Raw genomic sequence first — 21,247 nt, forward strand, 5'->3', positions numbered from 1 at the left:
CAGGGCAAGAGCCTCCTCTCCAGCACAGTATGCTCTGGCCACCCTACCTGCACTGGAACAACATAAGGAGAACCCTACCATATCTTGCCAAGGGCTCTCATGGTATCCAAGTTTCTGCAAGAGTCATGCAAAATTGCACCATCATTACTTAAGCCACTGAGGAAGAAGCCCACTTCTAGAAGGAAAACATAGCTCAGGAGGGTATCACTGGAAGGACAAATTTTGCATTCGAGTTGAAGAAATTATAATGAGAGTTCCAGTTCCAGTCCCAGCCTGAAAAGTGAGGGAACACGGAGCTGTGAGAGCAGTACACACCTCTGACTATACCAGTCTATTGCACTGTTCACATTTGCTGTCAGATGCCTGACAGAACTCAATGCAGAGAAAGCTATTAGAGAATAAAATGCTATTACTTAATATTTATGTAGCATTTTCCACCAGCATTTTTTAAGCAATCGATACATGAAGTAATTTACCAAGAAAAATAAAAACATACATTGGCATTCTGTGTGATCAGTAGCTTATGTTTTCAGAGGAAAACAGTTCTGCTTTATCTTTATTAGAATTAAACTTTAAGGCCTGAATTTACTATACATTACTCACTGTTACATTTTAAATTGGCAGAGAGGTAATCAATCAGGTCATTAGCTTCAAAATGCATTTAACAGTACATTTTGCTAAGCTCCCACGTTAAGAAAACCACAGGAAAACCTGAAGCAGTTAACATCTTTTTATCATTGGTTAAGAACTAACAATTTAGGGCACTGCAATTGTTGTTCTTTAAAAAAAAGGAAAAAAATTCCACCTTCCAGCTTTGCCACCCTGGATTACTGTCTTTTTAACCATGTCCAGTCAATGATTCTCCCTTATTTAAATTAGTCTGTGCAGATCATTCTGAAACCATTTCCAGCTACAACAGGGCTTCCTTTTTGTGCGTAGCAGCACACGTCAGCTTGGCACACATGTCCTTTTTCACAAATGCAAGATGCTTCCTTGAGTTGATACAGGAAACTATCAAAACCATAGTGTGGCTGGATCTGAGTGTAGATTCCATAGCACTGGCCATCAGCATTTCTAGCCAGCAACATTATGCTGACCTGAAAATTCATCTTTTGGGGCTAAGATTTAAAAAACACACTTCACATGCTCACTGTGACAGAGCAAGTCCTGTATTTCAGATACATGGTCTCTCTCTCCCATGGCCTGCAGGATGAGGTGGCAGCGTACTGATCTTTATTGCTGGTGAACTCAAACAAGAGACTGCTCTTTATAAGACACAATGCAAGCACAGGCAAATATGATGGCTGCATCCATTCAGCTCTGATTTTCCTTTTTCTTTTAATGCATAAAACAAGTACACAGATTTAAGCGACATTCAAACTCCTGGCAAGTAGCCAACTCACCCCATGGGTAACATAAATGTTAGATATTTTTGAGCTGGGACACCATGGCAGTGAAACACTGGAAACATCAGGGATTCATCCTGTCTCCTTCCAGCAGGGAGATGAATTTTCAAAGGGGAGTACATTTTCTGTTCTCTGAGGTACTAAACATACAGCAAGGTTGGATGTAAGAAAAAAGTAGTCCAAGTAACTCTAGCAGATCTTTTATATGATATCCAGATTTTGTGGCTTCTTTAGTAATCTTTACTGTTAGAAGACAAAATAAGTTATATTGTGTGAGAGCATCTCGTGATTTCTATATGTATGTGCTTCCACAAATGCAATTAATACTTTATTTGAAATTATTTTTCTTTAAGGTTTCCCTAGCTGTTTCATAATTCTTCTGTGCTCCATTTGCATCTGTGTTCTCAGATAACTTACACAGCCAGGAGTTAAATAATATCTTAAATAAAATCTAAAGTAAAATTATGAAGCTCAATAGATCAGTAGTAAGTACAGTAAACACCTGACAAAAATACAAAGGGGTCTGGAACCAACCCCTTTTTTAACACATCTAAAGCTTCTGTCTAATTAGGTTCATTTTGTGACAAACAACAATGGGATCAGATCAGCATTATTGTTATTATAGCAGCCACATGACAGAACCTAGATGATTTATTTGACAAGCATTTAATCAATTTTTTTTGTCCTGTACTGGCCTCTCATTTTCAAAACTCATGGGAGACAACATACCTTTCTCATGAGTATGAATCATCAAGTTCACCCACATGTCAGAGTTAACCTACAGTGAAATTGCCATCTTCTTATAAATACTTCACAACATTTTAAAACAGGCATTCTGTCTGGGAAAAGGAGGGGAAGATCATAGCCCACTTGTCCTCCCTCTTTCCTCCTGAAGGGAAGAGGGGAGAAACAGAATTCTGTATTTCAGATAACAGAGACTTAATTCCTAAAACATTGCAATGTCATGTATTGAAAACATGGTCAGTAAACAACAACTGTAAGCCCCTACTTGTTCATATGACAAACGTTTCACTGAAAAATGGAGCAACATCAAAAAGCTACAAAACAAATGGTGATTCTCAGCTCTGTCAGTGCTGCAGCTGGTATTCACGTAGGTTTAGATTAATCCATGAGACACTTCTTCAGAGCTTATCCCAGGCGTCAGTTAAGCAAGAAATCTGGCTCCTGATAACCAAAGAGTTTAAAATCACCTTCAAACCGTGCGTAGAGGCGTCTTATGTCTCTCTTGCTAATTCCCGAAAAATACCGCTCTACTTTTGTTTTGTTGTACACTGTTATGCCTGGTGGAATTGTGGGGTATGATACCAAATGGTCTATGCCAGCTGCTTTCAAGATATATGGAGCATCGTCCTCCAGGGTTTCATGGTGTCCAATCACGCTATATGTGATTTCACAGGGAGCACAAAGTTCCACATACGTTACCCAATGAATGATGTGGTCACCAAACTGAACATCCAGCCATCGGTGATTAGGATCTCCTAGATAGCGCACGAAGTCCTCAAACTGCAGCCCTTTGGTCTCTGTGCGATTCTTTCTGTATTTACGAATGATGCCAGGAGCAATTTCATGCCGGTACCAAGGTTCAAACCGAGGGTTGTGCACAAACTTGTCTTTGAATGCAGAAATAAGTCTTTCAAATGGATCTCTAACAATAAAAAACTTGAAGTATAAATTCAGTCTAAAAAGAAGAAAGAAAAATACAAGAAACTAATGAAGTGTTTAAAGTGTATTTAACAAAGACTTACAAAATGCACATAAACTCTGAGCACAGACACAGCAATGTGAATCTTACACCACTTGCAGTCTATCAATATTAGAATCAATAGGACTAGAAATACAATCTCTGTCTTCTTACTAATAGTTTTTGTATACAGTACAAAGTGGAAATAGATCGCTCTGGCTTTCACATTTTATTCAAACTGGAGAAGCTTAGTTTCTCTCAATCCATATAAACAGGAGACGAAAGATGCTGAAAGCTCCAAGTCAAAGATATTTTTAATTCCATGTGATTAAGCTCAAGAAGCAAAATACACAAAGACATGGAAGAAGTAGCTTGGTGCAGCTAAATGCATAGAGGGCTACATTTTTTGCTGGCAGGTAGTTAGACAAATCACTGCTGAAGTAAATAAAAATAAAAATCTGGCATTTTATATGATGTTTTGGTGTGCTTTCAGTAATGGCTGAGAACACCATTTTCATGAGACCACAGTTTTTAACAGAATTTCACATTTTATTCTAATACTGAAATATATAATATTCTGTAATCAGACATTATCTGCAGGAGGACTAAACTGAAAACAAGGTTTATTTCAGTAAATAGCTGAGAAAGGAGATTTAGAGCCCGATCCTCACTGATGTAAGCAGAGGGACTCTTTCTAGCCTCAACAGGAACTTGGATCAGGTTTCAGGTTCTCCTGACTTACTCCTCATCAGGCAGGGCTAGAGGTCAGCAAACTAGATCAACAGATCCACATTATCCCTCTCTCTACACCTAAATTCCCTGATAATGTCAGAATTCCCAGCTAAACCCATGTTATGCATCTCCAGCACACTGTGGTGAGCTGACTGCGACAACCCAAACCAAAATGGCATTCAACTTCAAACTCCCAAGCTATGGCTGTTCCCCCAGGTGAACAGCTACTCTCTATGCAGGGCTGTTCACAAACCTTGGATCAGGCTCTGCTGGTAGCTGACACATGTATAAGGGGCTGACTCTTCAGAATGGCTCAGTACACACCATAACTGTGCAAGTGCAAGTTTTTAAGTGCCCACTGTCATCTTATATCAATTCTCTCCATGCTGCCACCCTTTGCAGGGATTATATACGGCATAGGGTCTAGTAGAGATGAGAGCAGATACAGTCAAAAATCTATCCAAAGTAATTTAGAAAGTTTTACTGCAGAGTATTTTTTCTGCTTTGAGAAGAACCAGAAGGACCCAAAAAGGGAGATAATGTGATTCAGCTAAATGGACAATACTCTCAGGCTAAGGAGCACTAACATTTTAAACCTATCCAGTTCCATCTCAATAAGTAAATCTGCCTGCAATGACAATCTTACATGTACGCATGTAAGCTTTACTACACAGGGCATCAGTGTGGACCTTCCAAACAAACCTTCCTTTCTGAAGGTCAACTATGCAAAATCTAGGTATGCATTGAACTGCATAAACCCTATATCCAGAAGGAGCTGGTTGGCTCACTTAACTGTATCAGCAATTATGCTGGTGTTCTACTTCAAAGCCAGTAGGAAGGCTGTCATAGCAAAATCTGTGCGGCCGTAACAGAAATGGTGGAGCAGAAACACTGAGACTGAGAATTCCAGATGTAGACTTCAGCCCTACTCTTGATTCCTTATTATACACTGATTCCCTCACACCCCTGGGAAGCTACCTCTTACCGTTTTTTAATTTCAGAGTCACTGAAGGAGGACAAGCGTGGAAGGCCATTCTTCTCATGATCATGTACAATATTTTCTGGGATGTCTTCTATGGAAGAAAATGCTCCTAGACAAATCAGAGAAAGTGAGCAAGTGAATACTTCAGGGGAAAAAAGTGAGTACAAGCAAGCATGTGTGCCTTTGGCTGACAGCTTTTGTTTGATCTTTCTCTTTTCTGTATTTTTAGCATTTATGGTTACTATGTTTAAAACTGTTAAATGATGAGAGGTTCTGACTGCAAAGCTGAAAACTGTTAAAATTCCTTAGGGTATGTGACATCAAGGTCCAAGACCAAATGGCCTCAAAACTCTCAGAGAGGCACATTATGCAGATTTCATTAGCAACTATGTCTAAGCCTTTAACTCCCCACCATACTGTCCCCATTCATTCTCTTTCCCTTTGCCCACACATACAAATGGAGGAAGACTTTGAGGATTAACTCCAATGAAGGAACCAGCTTTCTGGCTGTTTCTACCACCAACAAAAAGTAAATGCTGTGGGCTGCTTTTGGAACTGCTTCAACACAGAAGCACTTCACTGTCAGGATCCGTAAAGTTCATTTAACAACTATGCTGTGCTGAAACAAAAATTCCAACCATACAATACGACACAGATTAAAAAGCACTAAAATTAACAATAGAAAGTCCCCAGATGTTTATTTCTGCAAGCACATGAACTGACAAGAAAAATAATGTCACTAAATTCTGATGTGCTTATTTTAAGATCCTGATCCTGGAAGTTTTTATGACCTTGAGAAATATCTGATGTGTACCCCTTGGGCTTTAGGCATAAGCCTTCACACAATAGCATCATTCCAGAGTGCCAACCTGCAACAAGAACAGGATGCTTCAAAACAAACTCTTTGGGTGAAAGCCTTTAAGGCTTTCTCTTTTCCAGAACTGCAGTGAATAATCCATAACACTCAGCTTCTCAGTTTTCTAACTGTCTTTTTTTTCGGGGCCGGGGGGGAGGAGGCTGATGGTGGTTGCATTTTATTAATTTCAGGGGTTTATATTTTTTTGTACTCTTAAAAAATTACTTGTAGACAACAGATGGCAGATTAGACAGCCTCAGAAACTGAATCCTTGGAATCCAGAGCACAAATTCAGTACAAGCAATAGCAGAGTTAGCTCCTCCACAGTGCCTCCATAGTGCCACAGCTATGTTTTTCCATCCTGAACCTCTAAATACCAATTAGGTATTTGGATGCAAAATATTCCCCCTCACATATCTGTCCTGCCTGCTGAAACTATTCAAAGAAGAGAAAGGTCAGCTGCAGTGGTAGTCTTCATCAGCAGATACTAGTACACTGGCAGCTCAAGGCAGAAGAGACCAATATTTATGCAAAAACAATTTTCTATCATTATCCAACATACCAGAACTAGGAAGCTCAAGGTGAAAGATTTCCTGCTAGTAAGACACGAGTTATCCTCACTCAGTGCAGCCAGTACATCCCTGCCTGTCCTCAGCTATTCTTTGCATGTTATCTCTGTTAAATTCTGATAGGAACAAGTACTTCTAATGCACTTGTATAGTTTCATATTTAGTACTTTCTTGGTGTGTGGCTTTCATGGGTATTTAAAACACATGCCCATATGTGTCCCATGTGTGTGCCTATGTGCGTGCATATATTTGCTTGATTTTTAGCTCCCATCCATACATCAAAATTGAAACTAGTATTAAGGTTTTTAAAGACATACTTGTTGCTACAAAGATTTTGCTGAGGGACACAGTTGTTTTGCCAATTTGTCACTGTTTCTTTCAGGATGTGCAAACTAGTTCACACGAGGTAAAGAAAACACAGAAACACAAGCGCAGAGCTGGCTGTTCACAAGGTGCTTCTAACAAGCAAGCTAGGTCCACAATGTTCAGGTTTCACCCATATCTTGGTAGGCCATGCCACCTGCAAAACCACAGAAGGACCTCAACTGACCTGACATATGTAGCAACTTCACAGCCTTGGCGAACAGACGGGCACAGTGGTCTAATGTCAGACAAGGGTGTGTTATGTTAAATATGATCACGTTAAGTTTATGTGTGCAGGTAAGGGTACAGTAGAAAACCTGCAGGAAATGAGTTATTTTTATTGGCTATGAGAAGAAGATGGCAGGCAGTGTTCACCTTGTAGATTGTTTTTCAAACACACTAGTCCCTTTACTCCTTCTTTTACAGTCTTTTATGACATACCTTTGTTGAACAAACTATTGCCTTAAGTACCTCAGAATCTTTATAACTCCTATGATGGCTCACTATGATAGCACACACACAAGATTTCAGCAGTACAGACCAACACCAGCTGCCAAGTTCTAACTGGCTTTCTTCGTGGCCAAACACCCCTAGTTAAAAGTCAGTTGGCCTCAAGTTGGAATTTTTGTATTATTTTTATTTATGCAATTGTGATACCTTGTAGTTTATTTGTTTCAAATACTATAAAATACTGCCACCTCTTCAAAGATAACAAATCTACCTCCCACCAGTAGGGGTACTCTTTCATGACTCAAATCACTTTTGAGCCAAGCAATAACAATATTTACTTTCACAGAAAAAACAGGTGTATTTTCTATAAAAGAGATGTTTTGAAGGGATTAGCAGCAACTGTGAAGAATGAAAGGCTGAAATTAAGTATCAGTGTACAGAAAAGCAGAAAGAATCCATTTTTGTGTTGTCCCGCTTGGACTAATTCTGCTCTTTCCTCCTCCTCCTCAAAGAAATCCACACACCCACAGCAGAGTAGGTACCATTTAAAACGATCAAGACTTTTTTCCACTGAGTGTTGCCCACTTTTGGCGTCTGACAAAACAGGATCTTGTGCTTGTCACACACAAATATTCGGTCCAAGACGAATTTGGAAACTGCAGTGTGAGAGAGATCTCTCAATGCAGTGTCTCTGCAGACATTCCTGAGAAGCTCAAGTCTTTCCATATGAACCAGGGGCTGGCGGATCAGATTTCCAGAAAAAGTTTTTCCAGTTGGCTTTAGGAAATGCAGAGGGGAAAGAGAAAAAAAAAAAAAAGAAAAAAGTGCAAGAATTTAGTTTTCAGATCAAATTCTAAAGTATGAAAACCCCCAAGCTGTGTATCTTAATGACTCCCAGATTCACAATTAAAACATTGCTATATATTAACTAAGGGGTAGCACGCAGTTTCCTTCCTGTGCTGCTGCTGTGCATGTTGGTTCAACTGCTAAGTCATTATGTAGTAGTAGACAGTAGTAAGAGCTTTTCCATGCAATTTAAGTCTGCTGCAGAGCAGCAGGGTCTTATCTGTGTGGACAAAATATGCCTTGATCAAATAGTGGAATTCCCACAAAGCTTCAACAGCCAGCAAGAAAGTTTCTAAGGGGTTGGAACAGGGATTTCATCAGGAACTAAGCTTTAATCTCTGAGATGGGGCTTAGGGATGCTGACCCATCTGGCTGGGAAAGAAGAATTTGGCATAAAAGTTCTGTGTTGTTTTCTAGCACCTGCAGGCATTCAGTGTTTCCATTTATTCTAGCTGAAATAAAATCAAGTGGACAAAAATTCACACAAGAAGCATCAGTGCTTAGTATGGCAAATAAGAGAAGCAGGCAGAATTCCTCTCTCCAGAAATGGATGAAGTGTTTGATATGTCTCATTCTTCTGAGACTGACATGAACCACAACCACCCCTGCCTCACAATTAGTGGGGAGAGAGGAAAAAGGAGCTTGTCTGATTAACAGGCAATGGAAAATTTTACATTTCTACCAAGAAATCTTCCCCCTTCCACTAACTGACTTACATGGTTGGCAACAACAGTACTGACTATAGAAAGTACTGATTGAGAGCAGCCCTGCAGACAGGGACTTGGAGATACTGATGAATGAAAAATTGGGTATGTGCTGCCCATGCGTCCCTGCAGCCCAGAAAGGCAATTGTATCCAGGGCTGCAGAAAAAAGAAGTCTGGACAGCAGGTCAAGGGAGATGCTTCTGCCCCTCTAATCCACTCTTGTGAGACTCCCACGTGGAGTACTGTGTTCAACTTTATGGTCCTCAGTACAAGAAAGGCATGGACTTGTTAAAGTGGGTCCAGACGAGGGCCATGAAAACAGTCAGAAAGCCCAAGCACCTCTGCTATGAGGAAAGGCTGAGGGAGTTGGGCTCATTCAGTCTGAAGAAGAGAAGGCTCCAGGGAGACCTTCTAGCAGCCTTGCAGTACCTAAAGAGGGCTTACAAGAAATCTGGAGACGGACTTTTTACAAGGACAACGGGTAGCAGTTTTAAACCGAAAAAGGGTAGGTTTAGATTAGATATAAGGAAGAAATTTTTTCTTATGAGGGTGGTGAGGCACTGGAACAGGTTGCCCAGAGAAGCTGTGGCTACCCCGACCCTGGCAGTGTTCAAGGCCAAGCTGGATGGGGCTTTGAGCAACCTGGTCTAGTGGAAGGTGTAGCTGCCTATGGCAGGGGGTTGCAACTAGATGATCTTTAAGGTCTTTTCCAACCCAAACCATCCTATGGTTCTATGATTTTAGGTACAGTGTCCAAGCTAAATATGAAAAAGGAATGATTTTATGTTTTGTCCCAGTCCTCCATATGGAAAAAAAAAAAAAAAAAAAACCAAAAAACCTCATTCTGCTTGAAATTTTGAATTGGATTGAATTTGATATTGGAGAAGAGTAACAGAAATGTTACTCTTCTCCAATATCCCCTGGTCAGAACGAAATCTGAACAGTCTGACAGATTGTTTATCTGTCGAAACAATTTCTTTTGCATGCAACCAGGATTAATATTAGTGCTTCATGCTTCATGCTATCAGGAAGTCAAGAGGGAATAGATATAGATCCCGAAACCTTATTATCCTCTTCCATACAAGTAAAGGAAGATATTAATACCCATTACACAGATCTGCTAGCCTTCCTCTAAACAAAGTGCCTCTCACAAGTATTTTGAGTATAATTTGTATTTCAGGTTATGTACAAGCAAAACCAAAAAAGTGTTGTGTTTATACAGAAACCTACTTTTCATGCTGCATCACAAAACCACTTTAAACGTAAGATGACTTATGTAACCAGTGGAAAAATATTGGCCTTAGCCTACTGTGCAACTAGTCTCAAATTAACATTTGCACAAGCGAATTTCAGAGTTCCTTTGCAGTTTAGCAAGTACCACATTTGTTCTGCTTTACTGCTGAAAGCACAGAACTATGCATCTAAAGGATCAACTGGTATTGAATACTATTGTGTTCATGCTCTACTTTGGAAAAATGCAGAGATGTGAAGCACACAGAGCAGAAAACGTTAAAAAGAAATGGAGACTGATAAAAAGAATCAGAGGGATTGGGCAGCGAACTCAGATAATAGACAAGATACAGGTCTGCCCTCAAGAATCACAAACCTGATGGCTATGGCAATACAGAATACAGGTAATCAAAAACTCGGACATTATATTAAAAAGGATAACAAAAATGACTGTTCTGACTTGATAAAGGAGTACTGTAATGATTTTCTCCTAAAAATGGAAACATATTAAGTTGAATCATTCAGATTAAATAAGACAGCAGGTTACCATAACAAACTATCTTTGTGAAGCTAAAATGAATTCTGTTGCCTCTATCTAAATAGAACAGTCTGAATAAATAATTCCTGTCTAGAAATTCCCTTTAACAACAGAAAGGAACTTAATCTCTTATTTTCTCCCACTCTTTAATACATGTAACCCTTATTCTCAACTGTAAGCACCTGGAATTCTTCAGGCCAATGTTCTTCTTCTGGCACATGTACCTCCTCCACTTTTGTTACAGCTGTCAGTATCAATGGCTCTTGCTTGGCACCATAGCCTAAAGTAGGAAGAGACGCAAGAGCATTAAAGAAGGTGGGGAAAAGGCAACTAATTTCTACTTTACAGCTAACACAACTGAACATCACTTTCTGTATTAAGTGTACAAAACATTGTACTTGTTTCCAAATTGGAAGGTACTAAACAAGACATGAGACAACCTATGAATATTTTAAAGGATGTACTCTGTGTGAATTTTGGATGGAACTTCAGTTGAGTTTTAGCAAGGAAACATGTCCATTATCTTTTATTTTGGTCTTTTTTAAACAAACTATGCAAACAGACATAGAAATCATAGATCCAAGTATCACGATTAGTAGACAACTGAGTACAGCTATATGGGTTTGACAGTAAGACATTTTTGTTTTTCAGTAGAATTCCCAAAGTATGTGTGAATAAAAAAAAATCTATCAGGTTTCTCCCTCCCCTCATATTAGCAGATAGGTTTCTTCTGTTGTAAACTCTTAGACATTACCAGAAGAAAAGTGTCATTAAGGACCATCTTTTATTTATTTGGTGCTCTACGTAAACACCTCTAACCAGCAATAAATACAAGATCCTCTCTTCCTTTATTATTAGACTGACTGCATTCCTTAGACACTCCTGCAACAAAAGAAAAAACTCAGCTGATACTCTTGCTCTTTTTTAATGATTTTATGACAGCTAATAGTTCGAGACCAAGTTAAAGTGTGTATCCTTGCAGCACCCTTTGCACCTTTTGCAATTGGCATGCTATAGGAAAACTGAAAAGTCCACAAAGCTATAGCTTTACCTGGTACAGAAAGATCAAAAATAATTTGAAGCAGCCTTCCCTAACCACAAAGCAAAAAGAACATGACTTCTCCCTGAAAATTTATCTCCATCCACACTGGACTACTTTTCCCTTCATGCAGTTTCTTCAATGAATAATTTGTCTTTGTCTTTGCATCCATAGTGGCTTAGTGTTTTATAGTCGAGAAACCTGGAAACTACCTATGTCCTTTTCTTAAGAGAGTACTCTACTCTGCCTCCACTGGATTTTAATAATGTGCATGCATGGAAAAGCAAGTTAAAGCTGGAAACCACATAAGCAACTAAGCAATCAGATACAGTAAATATTGTGCACAGACTTACTTCACAGTATCCTTTTGTAAAATCAAAGTAACCTGATTCAATAAAAGACCAGTTAAAGTATCCACCATTATCACCATGTAAAAGCATGCCTGCAGATGCTACCAAAGATGAACAGAAATTTGCTCCTTCTCATTAAGGAGTTTCTATTGCTTATGTACCCAAGACACCAGTAAAAGGCTTAAACAAAAGAACATTGATTCATTGAGCATCTGCTGCTTCTGTTCTATCTGCTAAGTAGACACAGCCAAGTAAGGACAATTTCTGACAAGCCATATTTTATTAAGTCTAGAAGAGTTCCTCCAGGACTGGCCATCCTATTTGGACTTTCTCCAAGCTTCTGCTGGTATATTCAAATTACTTCCCTTCATGACTCCCAGTACAAATACTGGTATCTCCAACACATACATATACTTAACCACAGTCATGTCTTTGCAAGACTGAAGCTTAAGAAATTACACAATTTTCTGCTCAGAGAACTATTCAAAGGGGAAGGAAGCTTCAGCATAGACAAAAGAGAAAAGCTGGCAAGCCAAGGTAATAAAAAGCCAGTAAATGCAAAGGGTGTACTCTAGTAATTTTTTTTTTTTAACTACTTTTTAATCCTCCTGACAAATTCTGATGTAAAAAACCCATTCAAAGGATACTTCAGCTGGGAAACAAGAGTTGGCATCAAATGAAATACTGGAAGATTTAACTACCTAACATAAGACCAGCTTATTTGCAGATGTCCTAGGACTCAAAAACAACTGGGACCAAGGAAAGCTAAGTTACCCTACAGTTCTCATCTGTAAGACTTGCTGAATAAATCTTTACACAGAGGTATGCTATTTAAAAACGTACACCTAATATATCTATCCACTATCAAGTCACTGAAACAATGTCACTAGTGATGTCAGTGCTTCAGAAGTTACACATTTTTTGCACATCTTAGAAAGATGCAGAATATAGATCTCTTACAACTAGACATGATATCATCACCTTCACCCTAAACTCTCTGTAGGATGGCTTTATAACAGTAGCTCCTCAGCAGACACAAAACTGTTAACATGCTGTGTAGTGTCATCGAATGGCTTAAATTCCTCATCAGCTTAATACCATCTGGGCTACTTAAGCTAAGCAAAAGCCTATAAGCTGTTTGTCAGTCAAACAGCAGAGGATAAAACTGAATGCAAGAAGCAGGGCAGAGGTGGCCAGGCTAAGTGCACTGCCAAATGAAATAGAATTTTCCACAAATTTTACATAATACTGCAGCCACAGGACAAGCAGTCACAAGAGGACAGAAACTAGTTATCATGTGAAATGAACTTTTTAATTCTTTCTGAATCTCCTTTGTCTTTATATGGGTAATTGTGCTCTGTTGTACTGCACGTGACTTCTAGTAGATCAAGATACTGAAACCAAATGTATTGAAAGAGCAGACCTCACAAAACAGTACTGACAAACATGTTCTCAACCACCAAAAAAAGGACATGATGTTAGTTTTGCAGACTTCTACCAAGAAAAGCAGAAACTATCAGCACTGTCACTTCTAGAAATTTAGTTGTTCTGTTCTCAATCCTACCAAAACAGCTGTACTACAGCAGAACTACTTTGCACAGAAGGAGTATTTGTGACAAGCACTATTCAATTTTCCATTTCAGATCAAACATTAAAGTTGAACTTACCCTCTGGGTCTTTAAAAGTCAATGTGATAAACTTGCTAGCAACCATGAACATAAATATCACCCAAAAGCATGCAGCTAGCAGCAGCCACTGGTGGTGCATGTTGTCAGACATGAGCCATATAAAGTAGTTGTTTCCTGTTTGAAAAAGGAAAGATTGACACATTAATTATTTTTGTTCCAGTTTAGAAAAATACTTTCCATAACCAAAATGACAAAACTCTAATACACATGTGTGTCACAAAATATAGCAGTAGATTTCACTTCATACTTTTTGCTCCTTTGGCTGGGTTTTTAACCCATGTTAAGGCTGAGGCAGTGTAACTGCCAGCCGCTATTAAAGGGAGGCTTCATTTCTCCTTCACCCCTACGTACACATTCCCAGTCTCCTCCTTGTGCTGGCAATAGGACTCACTGACTGTCTGATTGCTTGGGGAGACATACCAGAACCTCCCCGATTTTTTAAAAGTGTAGTTTACTTTGTGATTAAACTTTGTGAGATGGCTTATTGCAGGAATGGAAGGGAGAATGAAAAATGCTCCCCTCTCTGTGGTAGCTAGTCAGCAGATTAACTTGTAATGACAAGCTGTAACATTAACAGTATCCTTGGTTATCTCAAGTCAGCTCATGACAAGTAGCAGAGTCCTGCCCCACACTGCCCACATGAATTAAAGGCTGGAAGCTACTGAGCCAGAAAGCTAAGCTTAACCTGACAGCCAGCAAAGTATCAACCACAGGTTCTGAAAGATCCTTTTATTGACATCTTGCTAAGCACTGTCCACATAGATAGTAAAAAGGGGTTCCTTGCAACAGCTACTACCTGTAGCTGTACCCCTGTAGATAAGTCTTAAAGACAGGACTTTCCCAAGAGTGCAGGAAGGGTTATCCAAATGATTGAGACCTCAGATTTAATGTGCAAAGAAACCACAGGTACTGACTGAATTCAAGCAGAGTGAGGATAAGGATACTGCACAGTATTACAAACACATGGTGTCTGCCCTACTTCACAGTTTGTAAGTTTGCTGGAGTGCTCTAACCACTTCTTAGCTTGATTTTAGAAACTGTAATTCTAACAAACTATTTTTTTTTACGGTTAAAAGTTGAGATGCAATATAAGAAAACCAACTGTAAAAAATATTTAAGTCCCCAGCTATTAAGAGAAATGTAAAGTTTTAAGTTACATCTTTTGCTGAATTTCCAACTTTTGATGGGCAATGCACCCAGGGAAGCACCAGGGCTGACACCAAGTATCTGTGAAAGCTCCACTGCAAAACTGAAGCTTTCATAACTTAAAAAAAAAACAACACTAAACAAAAACCCACATAAAAACTAAGAGCAAACATCACTACCTACCTACCAAAAACTGACACTCCTCAGGCTTGAATATTTATCTTGCAAAAATAAAGCACCATTATCTCAGTTGCTGCTGGAGATAAGATACCTGAGGGCATGAACTCAGGTAATGGAAAGTTCAAATATAAGTGAATGCTTCCTTTTGAGGATACATATAAAACAATTTCAGAAAGCTTAACCAAAGAGGATCTAACACAAAAATCTCATACGATGAGATCCTCTGAACAATCCTGTGAGATTTGTGCTTGTAGCCTTTGGGAAGAACAAAAAAACAAAACCACCCACATAACTAACAATAGGATCAAACTCAGCTCTAAAGTAGCCACATGCAACTTCAATAGGAGTTACATCCACATGGTTTGTGATCACATTTTTCATACAGCTACTTGAGTGAATTGCCAGGGAATACCAGATGCCCTCATTCCCAGCTAAGATGATAAAAACATACTAGTTAATACTTCTAAGCAAAATTTGCAGGAAGTTTCTCAGTAATTTACCAGTATTCCACCTTTTTCATTCCCACAGAGCTTCAATAACAGAACTGAGCCTGGTTTTGACATTATTTCAGCATGTCCACCAGCAACGTCAATAGTACTGCTACAGGTGGTGATCAATTTTCCAACTAGCTTTCGCCTTCTAGCAATGCAAATGTTTCCAGGAAGGGTTTTCACTGTAGCTGACAGAAGTGAAACACCTTTAGGGTATGCTGAAAGCCTGTGAAAGCAGACAGACAGCTCAAAACAGATTTGGGACCCGAAGGATCTATGCAAAATGGGTGAGAGAAGGAAAAGAACAGACTATCTCCAACTGGAAAAAAAAATAAAATGTAAAGTTCATAATTTGTAGCTAGGATGGCAGTGTTCAGGTTATTTTTATTTTCTCAGTGCAGTATTTCTCAGCTTGGCTTCTGAGAGGTCCTTTTTTCCCCTTCTTTTATGGTTCCATTTTTAAGTACTTCTAAACCCACTGCATTTAGGTAAAAAGACACATGAATTGTATTTTGGACAATTACAGGTGGTGTGACCTCCATGAAGATGATGTTTGTCATCTCCCATTTTCTGCTGCAATTCCTTAGCCTCTGAGCATGCAATGTCCAAGACATGTTATTCTTCAACATCAAAAACTGTCATCCAGGAAGGGCAAGTAATACAGTGTGAATTCTGAACACTGACCTCTTTCCAGTTAAGTAGTTCACAGGACACAAAATGCAGCAATGACATTTTTACTTTATAGGTAGCTCTGCTAAAGCCCTGAGAACTGTTCAACATTCAAAATACAATCAAACCTGTCTTCAAGGCAGTAGACTGACAAAAACTTGCAGAGAAGATTCTGCAGGAGGAAAACTTCTTTCTAACCGTCAGCTGCAGGCTTTTCCGAGATATATCCAGTGATCTGGGCCAGACCCTTCTGCCTAACACAGTATATTTGTTCCACATAAAGAATGGTAGAAATGGCCTCAAACATCTGTGGGAGCATCCCTGCTAGTCTCCCCACTTTTGTAATGGTGATGGACGTACACCCTTCAGAAAGGATTATTGATCTATATTCCCTTATGTAATTTATGTATTGGATTTCTAAGAAGTTGTTAAATGACATGGGAATTACAATTAGCACACAGAGGACTCTGTTGCTAGATCCTGTGCTCCAGAGGTAGAACAATATTTCAGACAAAGACACTTATGAGCAGTGCATTTACTCACCTCAAAGACTTGAACTCTGAGACCAAGAAGGGGAGAGAATCGCTGTCCCACCCGTAACAGCCATCACTATTAACCTTCAATACATTGAAGCTGAGAGGAAAATATTAAGCAGTTTTGTCTACTATTTTTTATGCACACAGCAAATCTTCAACCATACTCATCGATGTGAGAGTCTTGTCAGAGGATCTGTCGTAACCTAATTACATTGGCTGGCACTGTTACTCACGTCTAGCATCCTAAACAAAACTACACTTGTAACAGCAGCTTATAACCTATCTCAAGAAGTAGGACCAGTCTAAATTATATACAGGAATAACTTAACCATTATGTTTATTTAAATGCTGTAACATTTTTAAAATAACATGTTTATTGTGAGGTGTCCCTGCCCATGGCAGGGGGGTTGGAACTAGATGATCTTAAGGTCCTTTCCAACCCTAACTATTCTGTGATTCTACGATTCTATGTTGTTTCCCTTTCTCTAGCTTCTTCTTTAATACTTTCATTGTTTTCACATAGGTTTTTACATAGGGTAATTGCACTTCCTGTTACATCTCCAATCTTACTGCATTTCTGTTGCCTCTCCTGTTACTTATTTTCTAATGAATACATGTACTAGCTTCTGGGGTTTTTTTTTACCCATTTATTTCCTTCAGTTTCCAAATGTGCCTTTTACTTCTTCTTGCCTAAACCATTTTTTCTTTACAAGTAGAAAAAACAAGAAAGCTGTTGATGGTTTAGTCTGTTTTCTCGCAATGAAATGTTATGCAGGGATTTTTCAGGTTACTCCTTCTCCCTCTTATTGCAATTCTACAGTTTTTTAGGAGCAGAAGATCCTCCAAACCTCTCTCTCCATCCATTCCTCTTTCTTTCTCTCCCAGGGCTAGTTACCCCAGAAACAGTCACATAACTCTTAGATCTGCCAGATGCCATTTTTGCATGAGAAGTAAAATGGGACTGCAAACACATACACAAACACAAACCAAAGATCAGGACACAAAGCATGGCCTCTAAGTAACCTGTTATCTGGAAAAAAACACCTGTACTTCACAGAAGGCTGCTGTCTTCACGTGAATGATGTGCATAAAACATTAAAACTCAGTACAGAGCCTCCTGCTCTGCGGCTCAGGCTGCTTGGATAGAGGCTGCTGGGCAGGACAGTTCCTGCACACATCATGAACGACAGCAGCACGCTGGTAGTCTCAAACTACCAACTGCTTGCCCATCAGCACATGACTAATGATGTAATTTGAAATGGAACTGGTACCAAAGGCCAAACAACAGTTATCTGGTCTACCTCATCCATTTTCATCAAGGCCTCCTTTGTGTCACCTTAAGGTTAAGAGATCTGCACGATTTATTACACTTATAAAAAAAAAAAATAAAAGGACTAAAATCTATCACACACTCCTTAGGCAAGTTGTGTGGCATTACTGACTGTTGTTAACATACATCACAACACGCATTTCTGAAAGCTAGCTCTTTCCTAAGGCTCTCAGCCACCCCGGAGGCATGAACAGGCCTATCGCCTAGGCTCTTCGAGCTACTGCTGGGGAGCGGAGTCCTCCCCGAACACGCACCATTCACCTGTCACCGGGCAGAAAACCAGCTACGGGAGCAGCGGAGCCTGCCACAGCCGCGGGACCCACCACCCTAGCCCGGGCAGGCTCAGTATGTGCCAGCCCCACGGCCCCTAGGCTGGGAAGGGGACCCTGCCTCCCGTGTCCTGTTCGACAGACACCGGGTCCAACTCCACAGAGCACACCATGCTTTTCGCAGCTGGCAAAGGCAGCGCCTCCTCCTTCCCCAGCATCGGGGCTTCACGCGCTGCCCAAAGGCGGGGGGTAAAAACAGAGGGGTCCCCGCCAAGAGGACGGGACAAGGCTGTGGTCTGACCGGCAAGGGATGAGAAGAAACAGAGCGCAACCCCTAGCCCACAAGCCGGGCTCCGGCGCGTACCTAGGCTGAACAGGCGTAAACTTTTCCTGTTCTGGAGGAGGAAGGGTGGGCTCCCCCTCACCCACACCGGCAGGTACAGACAACAGGCGACCACCGCCTTCTTTGCCCGATCCGCCGGGGAGCCTCTCCCCGGAGCCGCCGGGCGCAGGCCTGTTCCTGCCGCCTGGCCCGGCCCGGCCCGGCTCGGCTCGGCCCGGCCCCGCCCCGCGTTAGCGGGCCTCCCTCACAGGGCCCTCTCCCCGGCTTACCGGTCCCTCCAGTGCCGCCCCTCGCAGCCTCGGCCCCCAGCGGCGCGGCGCCGCTCCCGCTGGGGGCCCGCCTCACTCGGCGGCGCGGCCGGCCCGCTCAAGCGGCCCCGGCTGCCGCCGCTGCCGCCGCTGCTGCCGCCGCCGCTGCTGCTGCTGCATCCCCCCGCCCGCGGGCGGGCGGTGGCAGCGGCAGCTCCTCCCCAACCCCGCTCAACCCTGGCTGCCTCTCCCCGGCCCAGCCGCCGCTGCCGCCTCCACTTCCTCCCGGTGCGGACTGGCTTCGGCCTCGGTCGCGCCCCCAGCCCCGCTGCAGAGAAAGTGAAAAAGGTGGAGGCCGCAGCCGGGACGGTTCCGCTCCGCTCCAAGGAGGCGCAGCGGCGCACCCGGCCGCTCGGAGGCAGGCGGGAGGGATGGATAGAGAGCTGGCTGCTCGTCCCGGCGGGAGCGGGGTATCTCAGCCGCCGGGACCCCTGGCGAGAAGGGCGGTGCTGCCTCTGGTCGGCCTCAGCCTCCACCGCAGACCCAGGCCCCGGCCGCCCCGCCGCCTTGGCTCCCAGCTTCCACAGGGTGGCTAGTGTTTCTCGGTATTAGGGCCAGTGTTGTTTAATATTTTCATTTGATGATCTGGATGAGGGTTCTGAGTGCACCTTCAATAAATCTGCTGGCAACACCAAGTTTGCTGGGAGTGTTGATCTGCTGGAGGATAGGAGACCTCTGCAGAGGGATCTGGACAGGTCGATGGGCTGTGGCCAACGGTAAACAGCAAGGCAAAGTACCAGGTCCTGCGCTTGAGCCACAACAGCCCCGTGCAATGCTACAGGCTTGGGGAAGAGTGGCTGGAAAGCTGCTCTGTGGAAAAGGGCCTGGGAATGCTGATTGACACCACTGAACGTGAGCCTGTGTGTGCCCAGGCAGCCAAGATGACCAACAGCATCCTGGCCTGTATCAGCAATAGTGTGGCCAGCAGGGCCAGGGCAGTGATCATCCCCCTGTACTCACACTGGTGAGGATGCATCTCGAATACTGTGTTCAGTTCTGGGCCCCTCGCTACAAGAGAGACATTGAGGTGCTGGAGTGGGTCCAGAGAAGAACAACGAAGAAGCTGGTGAAGGGGCTGGAACACAAGTTGTATGAGGAACGGCTGAGGGAACTGGGGGTATTTAGTCTGGAGAAAAGGAAGCTCGAGGGGACCTTATCGCTCTACAACTACCTGAAAGGAGGTTGTAGTGAGGTAGGGGTCAGTCTCTTCTTCCAGTTAACAAGCAATAGGACAAGTGGTAATGGCCTCAGGATGTGCCAGGGGAGGCTTAGAAATTAGGAAAAATTCCTTCACCAAAAGGGTGATCAGGCGCTGGAACAGGCTGCCCAGGGAAGTGGTGAAAAAACTGTCCCTGGAAGTGTTAATAAAACGTGTAGATGAGGCCCTTAGTGGCATGGTTTAGTGATGGACTTGCGTTAAAGGTTGGACTTGATGCTCTGAAAGGTCTTTTCCAACCTATGATTCTCAGCGGGGCCCACAGCCAGCATTCCCACTGGACTCACGCACATAGATGTATGTTTGGGGCTTTTTTACTGTTAAGATTATCTTTAATGGGTCCCTAATGCTCATGTTTAAAAAAAAAAAAAAAAAAAAAAAAAAAAAAAAAAAAGGCTGCAAATGGGATTTCTGTACATCTGCAGCACTCCAGTACTCACAAATCCCATCAAAACTAGTGCTGGTGATGGGTCTATTTTTAACGGCTGTTTAAACATTTCCTTGGCTGTAGGGGTGTGTTACAGTGCTGAGGTGGTGTTTACTAAACTCTGCAGGAGCAAAGCTCCAGTGGTGGAGCAGGGCCCTCTGGACAGTGCCTGGAGAAGGTGTTTTACCAGAGTAAAGCCACCTCATTTTAAAGCTCATTGAATACAAGAGCGCTGGAGACGTGTCATCCACTATGAAACCAGGTGATGCAAACACAAAGGATGTCATTTGACTCCGAAAGATGTGCTCCTGTTACCTGGCCCAGCACAAAAACTGTCCTGTAGTATCTCTTCTTGTGTGTGGTCACTTGATTTTCCCAGTGGGAGCTGGTAAGTTGAGTGGGGGGCACAGGGAAATGCCATCTTTCAGGCAAAGAATCAGAATAAGCAGCACCCTGCAGACATGTTGATCAGCTCAAACTAGTCATACAGGCATGCTGCATGAGCAGCCCTTCCTTCCAGCCTTCATCTCTCCTTCCATCTCTACATTTCTTCCCAAGTATGTTCTGTGCTTGGAAAGACCCACACAAACAAGGTAATTTTGAGCTCAGTGATGGGAGCATCAAGAGTCCCGAAATCCACACATGGAAGAAAATGTGGATTTTTAGGCTTTGGGGAATGATCCCTGAATCTTTAGCCAGGTGGTCAATGCTACACAGCATTGGCCCTCTCTGCAGTGGACTGTTGCAGTTCATGCTACACAGCACTCTGTTTTTCCTATGAGATCTTGTGTGAAGAACATGAGACAAAATTGCTAATTATGGAGTTGTGTGAATAAGTAAATACCTAAACAATGTGCAGTCCCTTGAATCTGTTTT

General features: G+C 41.9%; 1 protein-coding gene across 4 annotated transcripts; it reads right to left on the reverse strand.

The window, feature by feature from the left end:
• Positions 1-466: 466 nt before the first annotated feature.
• CHST10 (carbohydrate sulfotransferase 10) lies at positions 467-18,782 on the reverse strand. Of its 4 annotated transcripts, XM_080614183.1 has the most exons (9): positions 18,690-18,782; positions 16,486-16,575; positions 13,436-13,570; positions 10,562-10,659; positions 7,603-7,837; positions 4,826-4,931; positions 2,845-3,105; positions 2,136-2,295; positions 467-1,546 (listed from the first exon to the last, which is right to left on the reverse strand). In XM_080614183.1, the coding sequence occupies exons 3-8, from the start codon at positions 13,545-13,547 to the stop codon at positions 2,163-2,165; spliced, it is 945 nt and encodes a 314-aa protein (XP_080470309.1). In that variant the 5' UTR covers positions 13,548-13,570; positions 16,486-16,575; positions 18,690-18,782; the 3' UTR covers positions 467-1,546; positions 2,136-2,162. The 4 variants fall into 4 exon arrangements, with proteins under 4 accessions (XP_080470309.1, XP_080470308.1, XP_080470306.1 ...); XM_080614182.1 differs by having other exon boundaries at positions 467-2,295; XM_080614180.1 differs by lacking the exon at positions 467-1,546 and having other exon boundaries at positions 2,162-3,105.
• Between the last annotated feature and the right edge of the window lie 2,465 nt (positions 18,783-21,247).

Source organism: Psittacula echo, assembly GCF_963264785.1.
Source record: "Psittacula echo genome assembly, chromosome: 3".
NCBI lineage: Eukaryota > Metazoa > Chordata > Aves > Psittaciformes > Psittacidae > Psittacula > Psittacula echo.